The 12,483-nt window shown below is 41.7% G+C and overlaps 1 protein-coding gene across 2 annotated transcripts; it reads right to left on the bottom strand.

Annotated features, from left to right (window-relative positions):
• Positions 1-67: 67 nt before the first annotated feature.
• Positions 68-12,444, bottom strand: cpap (centrosome assembly and centriole elongation protein). 2 transcript variants are annotated; one of them, XM_008431886.3, is made up of 19 exons: positions 12,192-12,444; positions 11,398-11,787; positions 9,680-9,806; positions 9,458-9,580; positions 9,230-9,338; positions 8,962-9,067; positions 7,790-8,497; positions 6,834-7,590; positions 6,025-6,157; positions 5,729-5,894; positions 4,920-5,051; positions 4,683-4,811; positions 4,506-4,593; positions 3,026-3,183; positions 2,754-2,840; positions 2,171-2,311; positions 1,918-2,002; positions 697-817; positions 68-481 (listed from the first exon to the last, which is right to left on the bottom strand). In XM_008431886.3, the coding sequence occupies exons 2-19, from the start codon at positions 11,755-11,757 to the stop codon at positions 289-291; spliced, it is 3,723 nt and encodes a 1,240-aa protein (XP_008430108.2). In that variant the 5' UTR covers positions 11,758-11,787; positions 12,192-12,444; the 3' UTR covers positions 68-288. The 2 variants fall into 2 exon arrangements, with proteins under 2 accessions (XP_008430108.2, XP_008430117.2); XM_008431895.3 differs by having other exon boundaries at positions 3,026-3,180.
• Between the last annotated feature and the right edge of the window lie 39 nt (positions 12,445-12,483).

The raw sequence follows: 12,483 nt of genomic DNA, 5'->3' as shown, positions 1-12,483 counted from the left end.
TTGATGCCTGCTGAGAGTTTTCTTTTAACACACAAATGTTTTTATACCTGAGAAACATGAAAGAAAGTTCAATAAAAAATAAAATTTATTTTAAAAAATTTACATCCATCTACAAAAATAAATATTTAATATTTTACACAATAAAAAAACATAATATATAAAAAAAATCCATGTAAGTGTTAAACATTTACCAAGTATTTGTTGTAATGCTTTAAAGAAGTGGAGGCACTCGATGAAATTAAGCAGAATTCGGTTCCATCTTTAAAAATGCTGGTTCGGTGCAGCAAGTTACACCCGGTCGTCCAGGACGATGTTTCCATCTTTGTCCTTGACCCTAAGCCGCCCTGTGGGGTAGCGAGTTTCTTGCCTGCCGTCGGTGTAAACGGTCTTCACTGTGCCGTCTGGATACTCCCGCCTCTTGTATTCAGCGGTGTGTATTTCCTTCTGGCCCGTGTTGAAGTGGATCTCTTTGGTGCCGTCCCTAATGCAAATAGAACCTGCAGCTTAATGGAAATCTACACCGGTGGAAGAAGATCACAACAAACTGAATGGTTTCAGCTTGTACCTCTTTAAGGATGGAGACCCGTAAGGTTTATATTGTTTTAGTGCTGAATTGAATGCTGAAAAATCATCAAAGTCTAAAAATGTCAGACTAACTTTTTACCACAATGTCTGAAGTGTTGTCAGTGAACTTACTGGTTGACCTGGATGATGGTCCCGTCGGTCAGCACGCTTTCCTCTCTGCCATCAGGAAACAGGTTCTTCACCGTCTGATCTGGGAAGGTGATTTCTTTGCGGCCATCTGGAAAATGTTTCTCTGGAACGAGAATAAATTATATCTGAAGAGTCTGCATAAAAAAAGTCATTGTTTTTTAAACTATTTTGGTGATAATTTATTGCTTATTACAACAAAAATGTTTGTCTCTCGTCTCCTAAATGTGAAAATCTGATTAACTTCCATGAGGCACTTTGAGTTGCAATGACTTGACACAGGTTCTCCACACATCCTTAGAAAGTCTTAACTCATTTTAGCTTTAGACCAAATCAAGGTCATGAAAGTTCTTAAAGGGCCAGTTGTGCCAGAATGTATTGATAAAATCTGATCAGACTGTTAAAATATCAATGAATTCTTAAAATTAAACATTATTAACATTATTGAACATCTTTTCAGTCCCTCCAGGATTTTACGATTGTTTTGTGATTTTTTTTTTTTTTGCAATAAAAATAAGTGTGTGTGGTACTAAATATTTGCACTTAAATGCTAATTTTTATTACTCGAGGTATAGATTAAGGGCTATAATTTGGCATCAATTAGGCCTGAGGCAGCTGTTTAGTAAAAGTACGTTTTTGACAATTCGAGGAAAATCTGCAATAAACTCTTATGTATTAGTGCAAAAAAGTAAGGAGATTTATTGATTTTGCATAAATTTCCACAATAATTGTAAAAAAAAAAACTGGAGGAACCAATTGATATAATATGCAGTATATTGATATAAACTGCTTTGATTTGATTGTTAAAATATTTAAGCAATATTTAGTCTAGAACTTAGAGGTAGGGGTCCACCGATTGCAGTTTTCTGGCCAGTCGCCCATTACCGATCTTTTCAGAAGCTTAACCTGACGATTCCGATTTTTTTTTGTCTGAAATGTTGTTCAATATACCAAGAAAGCTGTTAAGTTGGCAACAGTGGGGTCACTACTGCAAATTGTAAACGTGCAGACATGACTTGGTGGGCTGGTCTGTCAGCAAAACCTTTCTTACCGAAGAGCAAAAGAGGACAGTGGCTGACTCTTGTACCTTTGTGAAACTAGAAATCGGTGGATGAGATCGGCTTCATAATATGTAACAAATCGACTGGCCGATAAACCTGTGCACCCCTACTTAGAGGGCTACATAAATACCATGTCTGCTCTCACCTGTCTGGTTGTTGGGAAAGTGCAGGACTTCCATACCGTCAGGATAGGTGATGTGTGTGGTCTGAGCCTCAGCGTAGTAGTAGATCTGGTTGCAAGAAGCACATAGGAGGCAATTAACTCATCTGTTCACCCTGTAGCAAACTTTACATTCATTAACCTCTAAATATTTGAAATGGATCAGATTTGGACTTTTCTCACTCAGTCAGGTTTAGTCAATATATCCAGAAGCTTATTGGAGGACAGAAAGTCTCACCACTCTCTGATCGGCTGTGATTTGTTTCGTGTCTCCATTGAAGAAGGTGACCTTGGCCGAAAGCCCGTCTGCTGAAACTTCTTTTCTAGTACCGTTGGGAAAGACGATGACGCGATCGCCGCCAGCCAGAACCTTCTCCACCTGGAAGCAGCAGAGAGCTTTCAGTAAAACTCACAGGACAGAGATGCACACATCAATCAACTGACTGTGATGGTTTACGTATTTTTAAACTGTCCAACAATTTCATAATCTGTCATTACATCTCTAAGCAAATAGACAAGTTATAACTTTATTGATTAAAAGTTAATTTCAGCATTTTGGCTTAAAAAGTGATTCATAAAACAGGAAGTTTTGAGCATGTTTGTTTTTTATTCATGACTTACCACTAATGAAAACCTTTCTAATTAAGAAGCGTCTGCATACCTTTACCTCCTGTAATATGTTTGAGAAACCCTTCATCGCCGCATAAAGTTCCTCTAAGCTTTTAAAGGGAATACATTTTTTTGTCCAACTTTCTCCATTTAAATCATGTTTTGCTTGGCAGATTTTCTCCAAACATTTTCTCCAGTTTTAAATGTCTCACCTTGCCGTCAGGGTGTGTGATGACCTCCTGAGGTAGTTCTGGATCACGGGTCTCGCAGCTTTCTAGTTCTGGCTCTAGATCTATTCTCTAAACACACCAGAAGTTCAGGTAAAAAAAAAAATAAAAAAATCTTAAAGGTATTGCCATTTGTAACGTGGAGTATTCAGTAAACTTAAAAATACAAAAATGTATTTTATATCAGAAGTAAAGTTTTATGTGTAAACTTGTTGTTTTACTCAACAGATTAATACATTAGAGTGAACGGCTCTTACTGGAGAGCAGTCGTGCGCCTGCTCTGGTTTCTGGTTGGATGGTTTTTCCTGGCTCCTGCTCGTAGGTCTTGGCTTTTCCTCCGTCCTTCTTCCAGAAAACATTGAAGAGGACGACAGAGAAGATCCGACCGACCTCCTCAGGCTGCTTTTCATCCCTGCTGGCGACCGCAGAGCAGGAAGAACAATAAACATCATTCCGGCTGCTGCTGTAAACAGCTTGAGGTTGTATACTTTAAACATCAACGAGAGACAAATTTGTTTACTCTCAGGAAACGTTTGTGTCTAAATAGTCCTGTTGGTGTAATTTCTAAATTACCCTGAAGATGGTTTTTCTTCCCATTTGTTCATATTCGAGGATTTAAAAATACTTTATTATGTCTAAACCTCAGAAAAAGAACAAAACTGTAACCTCACACTTTTAAATTGAGCATATTAACAGCTTTTTTCAAATGTCCTAGGGTTTTACTTTGCACTCAAATGAAATTACTCCACCGTCCACATTAAGAACCGTTACGCAACAACAGGCTTTGACTTTGTAACGCTCAAAGCTTGTAGAATCCAATTAAAACTCTCCTACTGCAGAACGCACACCTTCAAGTCAAGCTGAGTCATGCTAGGAACAGCCTGGAGAGCCATTATGCAAACTGAAAACGTCCCTTTATCCAGCAGTAATGACACACACTCGACTAATAGAACCAGGGGGAGAGGATTTCATCTCTAAAATATTGTAAGCATCTAAATTAGGTGTCCAACTCGAGGCCCGCAGGCCAAATGCAGCCCTTCGTAGCTTTCTCTGTGGCCCTCCAGACTCCTAGATATAACCTTAAAGAGAACAGTAAAGTGGTTAAAGCAGTTTTTACACTTTTTCACAGAAAATCATACAAACTCAACAGACCGTCACAGTTTTTCATGCTATTGTATAATTGTGAGCTTATTTCAAATTTTCCACAAAAATGGTAATAATTGTTGGTTTTTTTTTAGTTTAGGTGATTGGTAACTCCCACCTGTAGGTGACAGCATTTCTTTCTTCCACACTGCTGCCCCAGCTTTTTGAAGTCAAGTCAGCGTTGACATGGCGACGACTAACAGAGTCACATTTACCATCATATTTAAGTGCAAATATTGCTACATTTTTGCTAATATTTATACATTAGCACCACAAAATCTGTGATTTTTATTTATTTATTTTAAACGGGGGGACTTGGAAAAACAATCATAATATCCAAGATGGACTGCTCAAAGTGAAAAGATACTTATTATTTAACTTCAAACAGTACTTATCAAATAAGAGTGCCATTTTAATTTTTTAGCAGTCTTGGAAAAGGTTTTATCAATACATTCTGGCACTGTGAGAACATTCATCATCTCGATGTGGCCCAAAACAAAAATGAGTTTGACAGCCATGATCTGCAGTAAACCAAGGACAGTAGAGTATAAATATTCTTCCAGTCTGTAAATCCCATGAAGCTCTCGTTTCTACCTGAGGCTGCTTGGCCGTTATCCTTTGAGTTCCTTCTGGCTGAGCCGAGCGGAGGGCTGGAGCTGCTTCCTCTAGAGTCCAGGGGAGTCTGAACAGGACGTGTCCGCGTCAGTAAAGTATTTTATCTAGTTTTTTGCAAAGATTAACAACATAAAATTAATAAACAGTCAATCTTACCGCAAACGTCACTCCCTTAGCCACGCTGCTTTCTGAAACTCTGGGTCCGTCCTTCGTTTGGACGCCTTTCTCTGAGGAGGCGGAGCTTTTCTTCCAGGCACTGAGGCGCAGCTTCTCCAGCGTTTGAATCTTAAGATCAGAAGTCAAAAAGCGCATTGAATGAACGGACTATGGGTTCTACCTGGAGACAAACTGGATGTCGGGTTTAAGTGTAAGCGTCGCGCCGAGTGGTTGCACCTCGTGCCGCAGAGCATCGTTCTCCTGGTGGAGGGAGTCGATCTGCTGTCGCAGGCGGCCGTGTGTGGAGGCCCAGCGGCTCTCCCTCCTCTTCAGCTCCTCCTGCTGGGAGCTCAGCTGCTGCTTCAACAACTGTTGGAAAAGGAGAAGACATTGCAGGAGGCGCAGTGGTGGGCACTGAACGGGACAAATTCATCACTGTCATAAATTTCACTTAATAGTCGTAAAAAAATTTTTTAAAACTGACAGTATGATGGGAATTGGTTTTGCTATTTAAGAACATGAATAAATAGTAAATTCAACAAAATGATTTCATTATTTAATAGCATTTATTTCTCAAACGGAAATGTTTTTCAAGAACAATACTTGTTTGTGGCTCTGTGAATGCCGTCATGCATTCACAGCCATACAGTCATCTAAAAACAAAATAGTTTTATTGTTATCACAATAATTCCACAACGTATGGCGATAAAATCCGTATCGTCCTCTCCTGGAAGGAGGCTTACGTGGCTCAGTCACCTGCTATGTGTGGGTAACGAGGTCCAACAGTAAAAGGATTACAGTGACATCACAATAGCTCTAATTACTGCATCAGCATGGCGAGCTTAAGGTCTGACGCTGCGTTTGAAGTCGACATGTTCGTCCCAACGTTGGGATTAAAGATGGGGGGGAGAGGAAGATGCTGATGCTTTGTTTCTGCTTTTTAGCGAGTAGTTTCAAACACCAGGCTGTTAGTTACAAGTTTATTTAGTGAAATATTTAGGGGTAAAGACACAGACGTATTTAAATGAGTGATGTGTGACGTGAACCTGGATTTCCTCCCGTTCCTTTTTGTCAGGGATGGCTCTGGCCGCCGACACGTGCTTCTCAAACAGTTTGCGCTCTTTCTGCAGCTTCCTGTTCTCCTCCCTCTTATATTCCTCAAAATTGGCCAGCTCCTCGGCTTTTGCTTGCTCGAACATCGAACGCTCTTTCCTACAACATACAGAGGCAATTCTTGAAGGAAGCAGAGGACGAAACGATTCTTCTTCTTCAAAAAAAGAAATAAAATCAATGTTTTTTTTTTTTTTTAAACTTCATAATTCTTCCTTCCTTCCAGCCTCACCTCAGGTCTTCCTGTCTTCTCTCGTTCTCCTGCCTGAGCTTGGTCAGTGCAGCGTTCTCTTTCTTAAACCTCTCTATCTCCATCTCCAGCTCAGCCAGCCTCTCTCTGAGCTGTCTGGATTGGACCTGCTGGGCTGGAGATGAGAACAAGCACACACAGAGAAATAAAACATCAGAAAACACAGGAATCCACTAGCTTTTACCCCAACCTAAACTATGAAAAAATTCAATCACAGAATCTTAAAGGGGCAGTGTTATGTGTTTACCAGCTGCTTTGTATCACTTCATAGGACAATCAAGTAATTGTTACCTTCAGTCGTTTTATGTATCAAATTTGTCTTGAAAGAAATTTTACTTTGTAATTTAATGCCTTGAAATTGGGTCTTTAAGAAACTCCTGCTCTTTCTTAAACTCCGCCTTCAGGAAGTCATCACATCTCTCCTCTATTAACCCTTTAGCAACATTTTTACACTAGTAGCTCCTGTGTTGAGCTCAGCAGATGCTCAGTTCCACCAGCTGTTTGCTAATTGCCGTCTGAAGGATCTGAATGGGAGAGGGCTGCTTTGTCATTTGGAAACTGCAGCTCCGTGGAGGAATTGCGGTCTTGAAGGTGGGACTAGGTCCACCCAGGTGTTTTGCACAGCTGAATGGTTGCCATGGAGACTAAAGATTTTTTCAAACATGCGTTAAAGAATCAAAGCAAAACACTCCAGGTATGTTTTGATGGAGTAACATTACAACATGCTGTAAAGCTCAAAACAGTTGATTTCACATAATACTGCCCCTTTAAGAGTGGAAGTGTCGTCTCACCCGTGTCGTCCTGTTTCCTGTTCTCAGAAGCAGCAGGTGGAGCAGGTGGAGGTGCACTCTGAGCTTTGGGCTTTAACGAAGGGAACAGTCTGGTCATGAGTTGAGAAGCTGGTGCGAGTTCGGACTCTGGGCCTTCATCCGGCTCCACAGCTCTGCTCACCGCTACTTTCCTCAGCACGGCCTTCTCCTGTGGGGAAACTCTGCCGGCTGTCAGCCTGGGAACCGGACTGACCCCCCGACTGTCGCTGTCCTCCGTGACGGCCGTGTCGTCCAGGTCGTTCCAAGTGTCGTCGTCGTCAAATACAACCTTCCTCTGCCGGTCGTGTCCGTCCTCAATCAGAGTGGAACCGTCGGCGTTGCTGGCGATGCTGTCGCTCTCCTCATCGTCATCTTCTTCCACTTCTTCCCCGAGACTCTCCTCATCTTGGTAAGACCTCTTGTCGTAAGTGGGGTTAGAAGGAGCTAAAAAACAAATGGTGACTTCTTTGCCTCCAAACTCAGAGATCTCGTTGTCGTGTGGCGCCTCAGATTCCCGTCCTCCCTCGGTTACTTCGCTCTGGAGCGCATTGCCTCTCATGCTCCCCTCAGACGCTACTGACTCCAGAGAAATCCCTTCACGCTCCGTCCCATCGGTGAGCCGGACTCCGCCGCCCTTCTGAGGTTCGCTTCCTGATGCAGACTTGATAGGGGTGGAGGAGAGTCGCCTCTGGTGGAGCCCAATGGCAGAGTGCCTCTTCTGCTGGTCCAAACAAAGAACCTGCAGAGCAAATGGAGAAAAAAAAAAAATCTAGTTGGGTAATTAAGAATAGAGTCACTTCAGTTCACTTCGGATGGTTTTTGATCACAGTGGAACTGAAGTTTACTCCTTAAGTTAGAGCTTAGTTAAGGTTTTAAGACAGAAACCACTGAATTTGACTGTCAGATTTTAGTACTGGACATGAATCTGTATTCCTCACCTTCATGACGAAGGAGGAGTTGGACGAGAAGGACAGCTCCTCGGCCGCTTGCTCCAGCAGCTCAAACTCTCCCAGCTCCATGCTCTCCAGCTGCCGGTTGCACTCCCAGCGCTGCAGCTTCTCCTGGAACGACAGCTCGAAGGAATCCCGAGGAAGTCCACCTCCCGCTCCAGCCGACTGCGCTTTAGAAACACAACTCTTCTCTTTCCCGGCATCGCCTGACAACCCCACCTGTTTGATCACAGGGTTCGGCTGCAGATTGGGACCGGTGTTCCTCACTACCTGGACTGGGACGCCCGTATTATATTCCTTCTCCGGCTCCAGCAGACGCTTTACCGGTCTGGGTTCCGGTGCAGTAGCAGGTCCGGTGTTCTGTCTCTGATGACTCCTCAGGACCCTGGTCGCCCGCGCAGCCCTGCTCTCAGCCCTGACGTACTGCGGCGGCGAACGCAGCCCCCTTCCTCGGTTCTCCTTGTTGAGTACGGCGGTTTTGCGTTGGACGGGAATCGGCGGGCCGGCGCTGCAGCTGGCCTTCAGGATGAAACCGGGTGCAGAGTTGCTGCGGGTGATCGCCTGTGGTTTCTGCTCCTTCTTGTCCTTCGCTTTCTGCGCTGATGCCTTGGAGCTGCTGGTAAATCTGGAGAGGCCGTGGCCTCGTTTCAGAAAGGGCCGTTTGGGAGGGAACGCAGCTTCAGGGCTGGCTGGCTTCTGATCAGATCGGAATACAAAAGGTTGAACGAACGTAAAAAAACATCTGAAACAACTCTAAAGCCTAAAATATCAGCACTTGAATAAAATGAAGGAAAAAAAATAACCATGGTTCCAGGTCAAAATTTCAGATTTTACTATATTCAAATTACTGATTTTTTAATTGTTCAGATGTAAATACAAAAATTATATTCTTAATTTTTATCTTATGTGTTTTTTTATTAATTTATATTTTGTACATGCATTATTTATTTTAATTATTTATTATATTAAGATAATTTTACAAAAATGTCAATTTTAAATTACTTTTTATTCATTTTAATAAATGGATGAATTTTGTAAACCTGCATTAAAAGCATCCTATTTTTGAAAAGTCAAATTCATTATATTGACAACTTAAAATGGTATAAACTACTGGAAACTACTTAGTTTGCAGAGTAATCTTCAGGTATTTATTCTCTTACAGGCTGTTGCTGGGCAGACTTCAGCCTCTGCTCCTCCAGCCTCAGTTGCTCCTCCAGAAGCTCCTCAAAGGTTTTCTTCTGCCCCCCAATACCTGGTTTTATGGGTCTGGAGAAAAGCCACAAAGGGCAAAAGGTTGCATAATTATTAGAAATGCCACTCATTTAAAAGGACATATATAAGAGAGACATGTTGAAGTGTGTTTGCTGCATGTTTAATTGAGGAGTTATTTACATTTTTAATATTAATTCAAAAGTAAGATGTGTTTACCTGTCATGTAAGTCGTCTTCCTGTTGCCTGCTGTTAGCGTCCGGCTGCATGAACACATCCTCCGACTCTAAACTCTGCTTCGGATTCTCTTTGTCGGAATCCCACATGCCTTCAGGAATTACACAGTGTAAAAATGGGTTAACATAAATAATTTACAAAAATTCATCTCAAAGTGACACTAAGCAGATTTTTAAAAAAATTTTCTACCTAAAACCAAATATGTTTTACCCTCGTCATCTTCATGTTCCTGCTGGTCAGAGAGCTGCAGCTCCTGCCGCAGGCCGCAATTCCTTTCAGGGCTGCGTTGGACCGTGTCTTTTCGCCATTGTGCTCCTGGCAGCCCTGGATTTTCTATGGATCATAAAATAGAGAAGGTATGCATATTTTCTATTTCCAGTATAAAAAAATAAAAGATTAATCAAAGCAATTTAAGAAGCTTCTTTTTCCAACCTTCAGTGCAGATCTGAGGTTCATCCCCAAGCCCTAGCAGTCTGTGTTGCTGCTCCTGCAAACACAGCAACTCCTCCAGCTGGTGGGCTTTCAGCTGCTCATGCATGTGCTGCTGCCATTTCTTCAGCTGCAGGAATGTATGCATAATTACACAGAAGGCACAACTCACACATGAGAGCAGGCTGGTTAACAGTATCATGAGAAATATATGATTTTAAAAATGTTCTCCACCATATAATTTCTACAGTTTAAAATCCTTTTCATGAAACACTACAGAAAATACCAGTTTCTCAAATGTTCTTGTTCCTCCTGGTGCATAGAAAGTGTAGCGCTGCCCCTCCCCCACCTATTGCTGGCTATAAAAAAGAAAGGAAAAAAGCTTACTATACTTTCCCGATACTGAAAAGAAAGACATAACTAGCTGTTTGGAGTAGTTGTGTAAACTAAAGTGCTACTTTTATTAAAATAACACCGCTTTACAACAATAAGTAACTTTTATAAATCACAATACAGCTGCTATAGAGAAGGGTGAACCGATATGAAAATTTGGGCCGATATTAGTATCGCTGTGATGGCTGATAATCGATATTTATATTTCCATACACTTTCAACATCGTATAAACGTGACCACAACTTATTGCTTCACCCAACAATCCGCTGTCACATGACGTTTAAATAAAATAAAGATTAACACTCGACCGATACCGATGTTGCTGCCGATGTATCGTGCATCCCTAGTTACAATCCATCCAGATATATCATTTTAGCAAAAGTAGAAATGGTTGCTTTCCTGTTTGAAACAAAAGCAAAAAGATCACGACGCCGTCTCGTGTCTCCTCCCAAGAGGTTTTGTCCAGTTGCTTTCGAGGGAACTCAACAAGACATGTTTGATCACAGACTGTTTACCAACCACTAAGTCCAGCTCATGTTAAGAGCATTTACTTCAACACCTCCTTTGCAGTTTAAGCCCTGGTCAGCATGAATAGCTTTTTAAGGGAGAGACGCCTAAAATAGCAGGGGATGTGGTATTAATAACCCTTTGGTTCTCTGGCTATTCTTATCACTTCACCATTCTTATCTACCTGGAAGTACAGATGCTCCTACATGCAGATCTCCCTGTAGACTTTACTTATTTTATCCAGTTAATTAACTCGAATAAGTAAAATCACTACAACAGCTACTGTGAAGACAATTCTGAAAAACGCTGCATAATGACACACGGCAGTTAAATGCTGCACAAAGTAGTAACTCATCAAAATGTTATTTATGCCTTTTATTTTTGAGATTACCTTTAGAAACAAAAAGTCACATTTTTTATAAGCTTTTGTTTCCATAAACCTCCAGTTTTGAGCTTTCTTCAAAGCTCTGCATCTGTGCATCAAACGCCCATGTGTTCACACAATGGTAATCCCAGATTGGTTGATTAGATTTTCCTAATCCTACTATCTCTTTTTGCAAGCATAATTAATGGCTATAGCTATTTAAGTGAGAGAAAATCCACACTGAATTTGTCAAGTATGAATCCATCTAGTAGAATGTGCTACTAATTGAGACAGAGCTGTCAGTTTAAGATGACAAATTCCGGCATTTCTAATGTTCTCTATATTCAAAGATGAATCTACATGTTTAATCTTTATCTCATACAGGAAACTAGGGGGTCCACACTACTACATAAGCAACGTAGCTAATAATCTGCGGTATCAGATTTACGACCTTACCTCTTCCAGCTTCAGCATCAGGGGTAGATCTTGGGTTCTGCTTGTCATTTCCCCCAAATTTTCGAAGTGTCCATCTGAAATCCCCTGTGGTGCAGGCCGGAGGTAGCTCACCGGCTTGGCTCCCTCTCCACGTCCATCCACACCAAAGCAGCTGCTGTCCGTGGAGGCAGGCAGCGGACCGAAATCGGAGACGAAAGAATCGTCCGGATGCAGGGGAGCGGGTACCGCGGCAGCGGTGTGCCGCAAGGACGCTGCTAGTTCCGGGGGTGGGCTGAGGATCACCCCGGCTCTGGTGCTGCTCGGCATCCACTTGGTTAAGAAGTCCGCCGAGGAGTACTGCAGCTCGGACGGTGATGACATGCCGACCCAGGGTGCTTCAATAAGCGTTTGCTAATCCGGGATTTGACAAACAGATTGCGGTGACAGGTTAAGGGTTAATTTAATAATGAATGTACGACGTCTAACACACTGCGAATCCAAGCTCCACATAAAATGAGACAACACATTCATTTCTGTATAAACATCGTCGAACCCAAGGTATAAATAAAAGTTAGTCTAACTTATATCGCATACAAGGCAGTAAACATAACATGAACGTGACAGGAACAATTAATTTCAGTCTCGGAAGCGAATGGCGAGTATTTTAGTGAAATGATGTAGCAGTTAAAAGGCCTGTTTACACCTGCTGGTATAATGTTTAACTTCACACGCAACGTTTTTAACGGTTATTACATTAATGTCCAAACATGTACATTTACGGCATCTTTAGCCAGGCCAAGAATAGTTGAATTTACCTGTTATAAGTAAGACGAACGTCTGGCATGTGAAAAAGAAAATGTAACAGATATGAAGCAAACAAAAATTTCGAACCCTGCCGCCATTATCAAAACAAAGCCCGCGAGAGCGGACGACTGTTGGTGCATTGTGGGTAATGTAGTTCAAGTGTCTTTTAAAAAATGCGGTTGGGTGGGTTTTAATCCCTTTTTAAAAATAATAAAATATTTTCCAGTATGTTGTATTATTTTTGCAACACTTTTACAACAAAAAATTATGAAATGTGTTTTGCTGGAAGTTTAGTAAGGTTTA

The sequence above is a fragment of the Poecilia reticulata genome, chromosome 2, assembly GCF_904066995.2.
Source record: "Poecilia reticulata chromosome 2, P_reticulata-male-v2, whole genome shotgun sequence".
Classification (NCBI taxonomy): Eukaryota; Metazoa; Chordata; class Actinopteri; order Cyprinodontiformes; family Poeciliidae; genus Poecilia; species Poecilia reticulata.
This window is presented reverse-complemented; position numbering and strand designations above follow the sequence as displayed.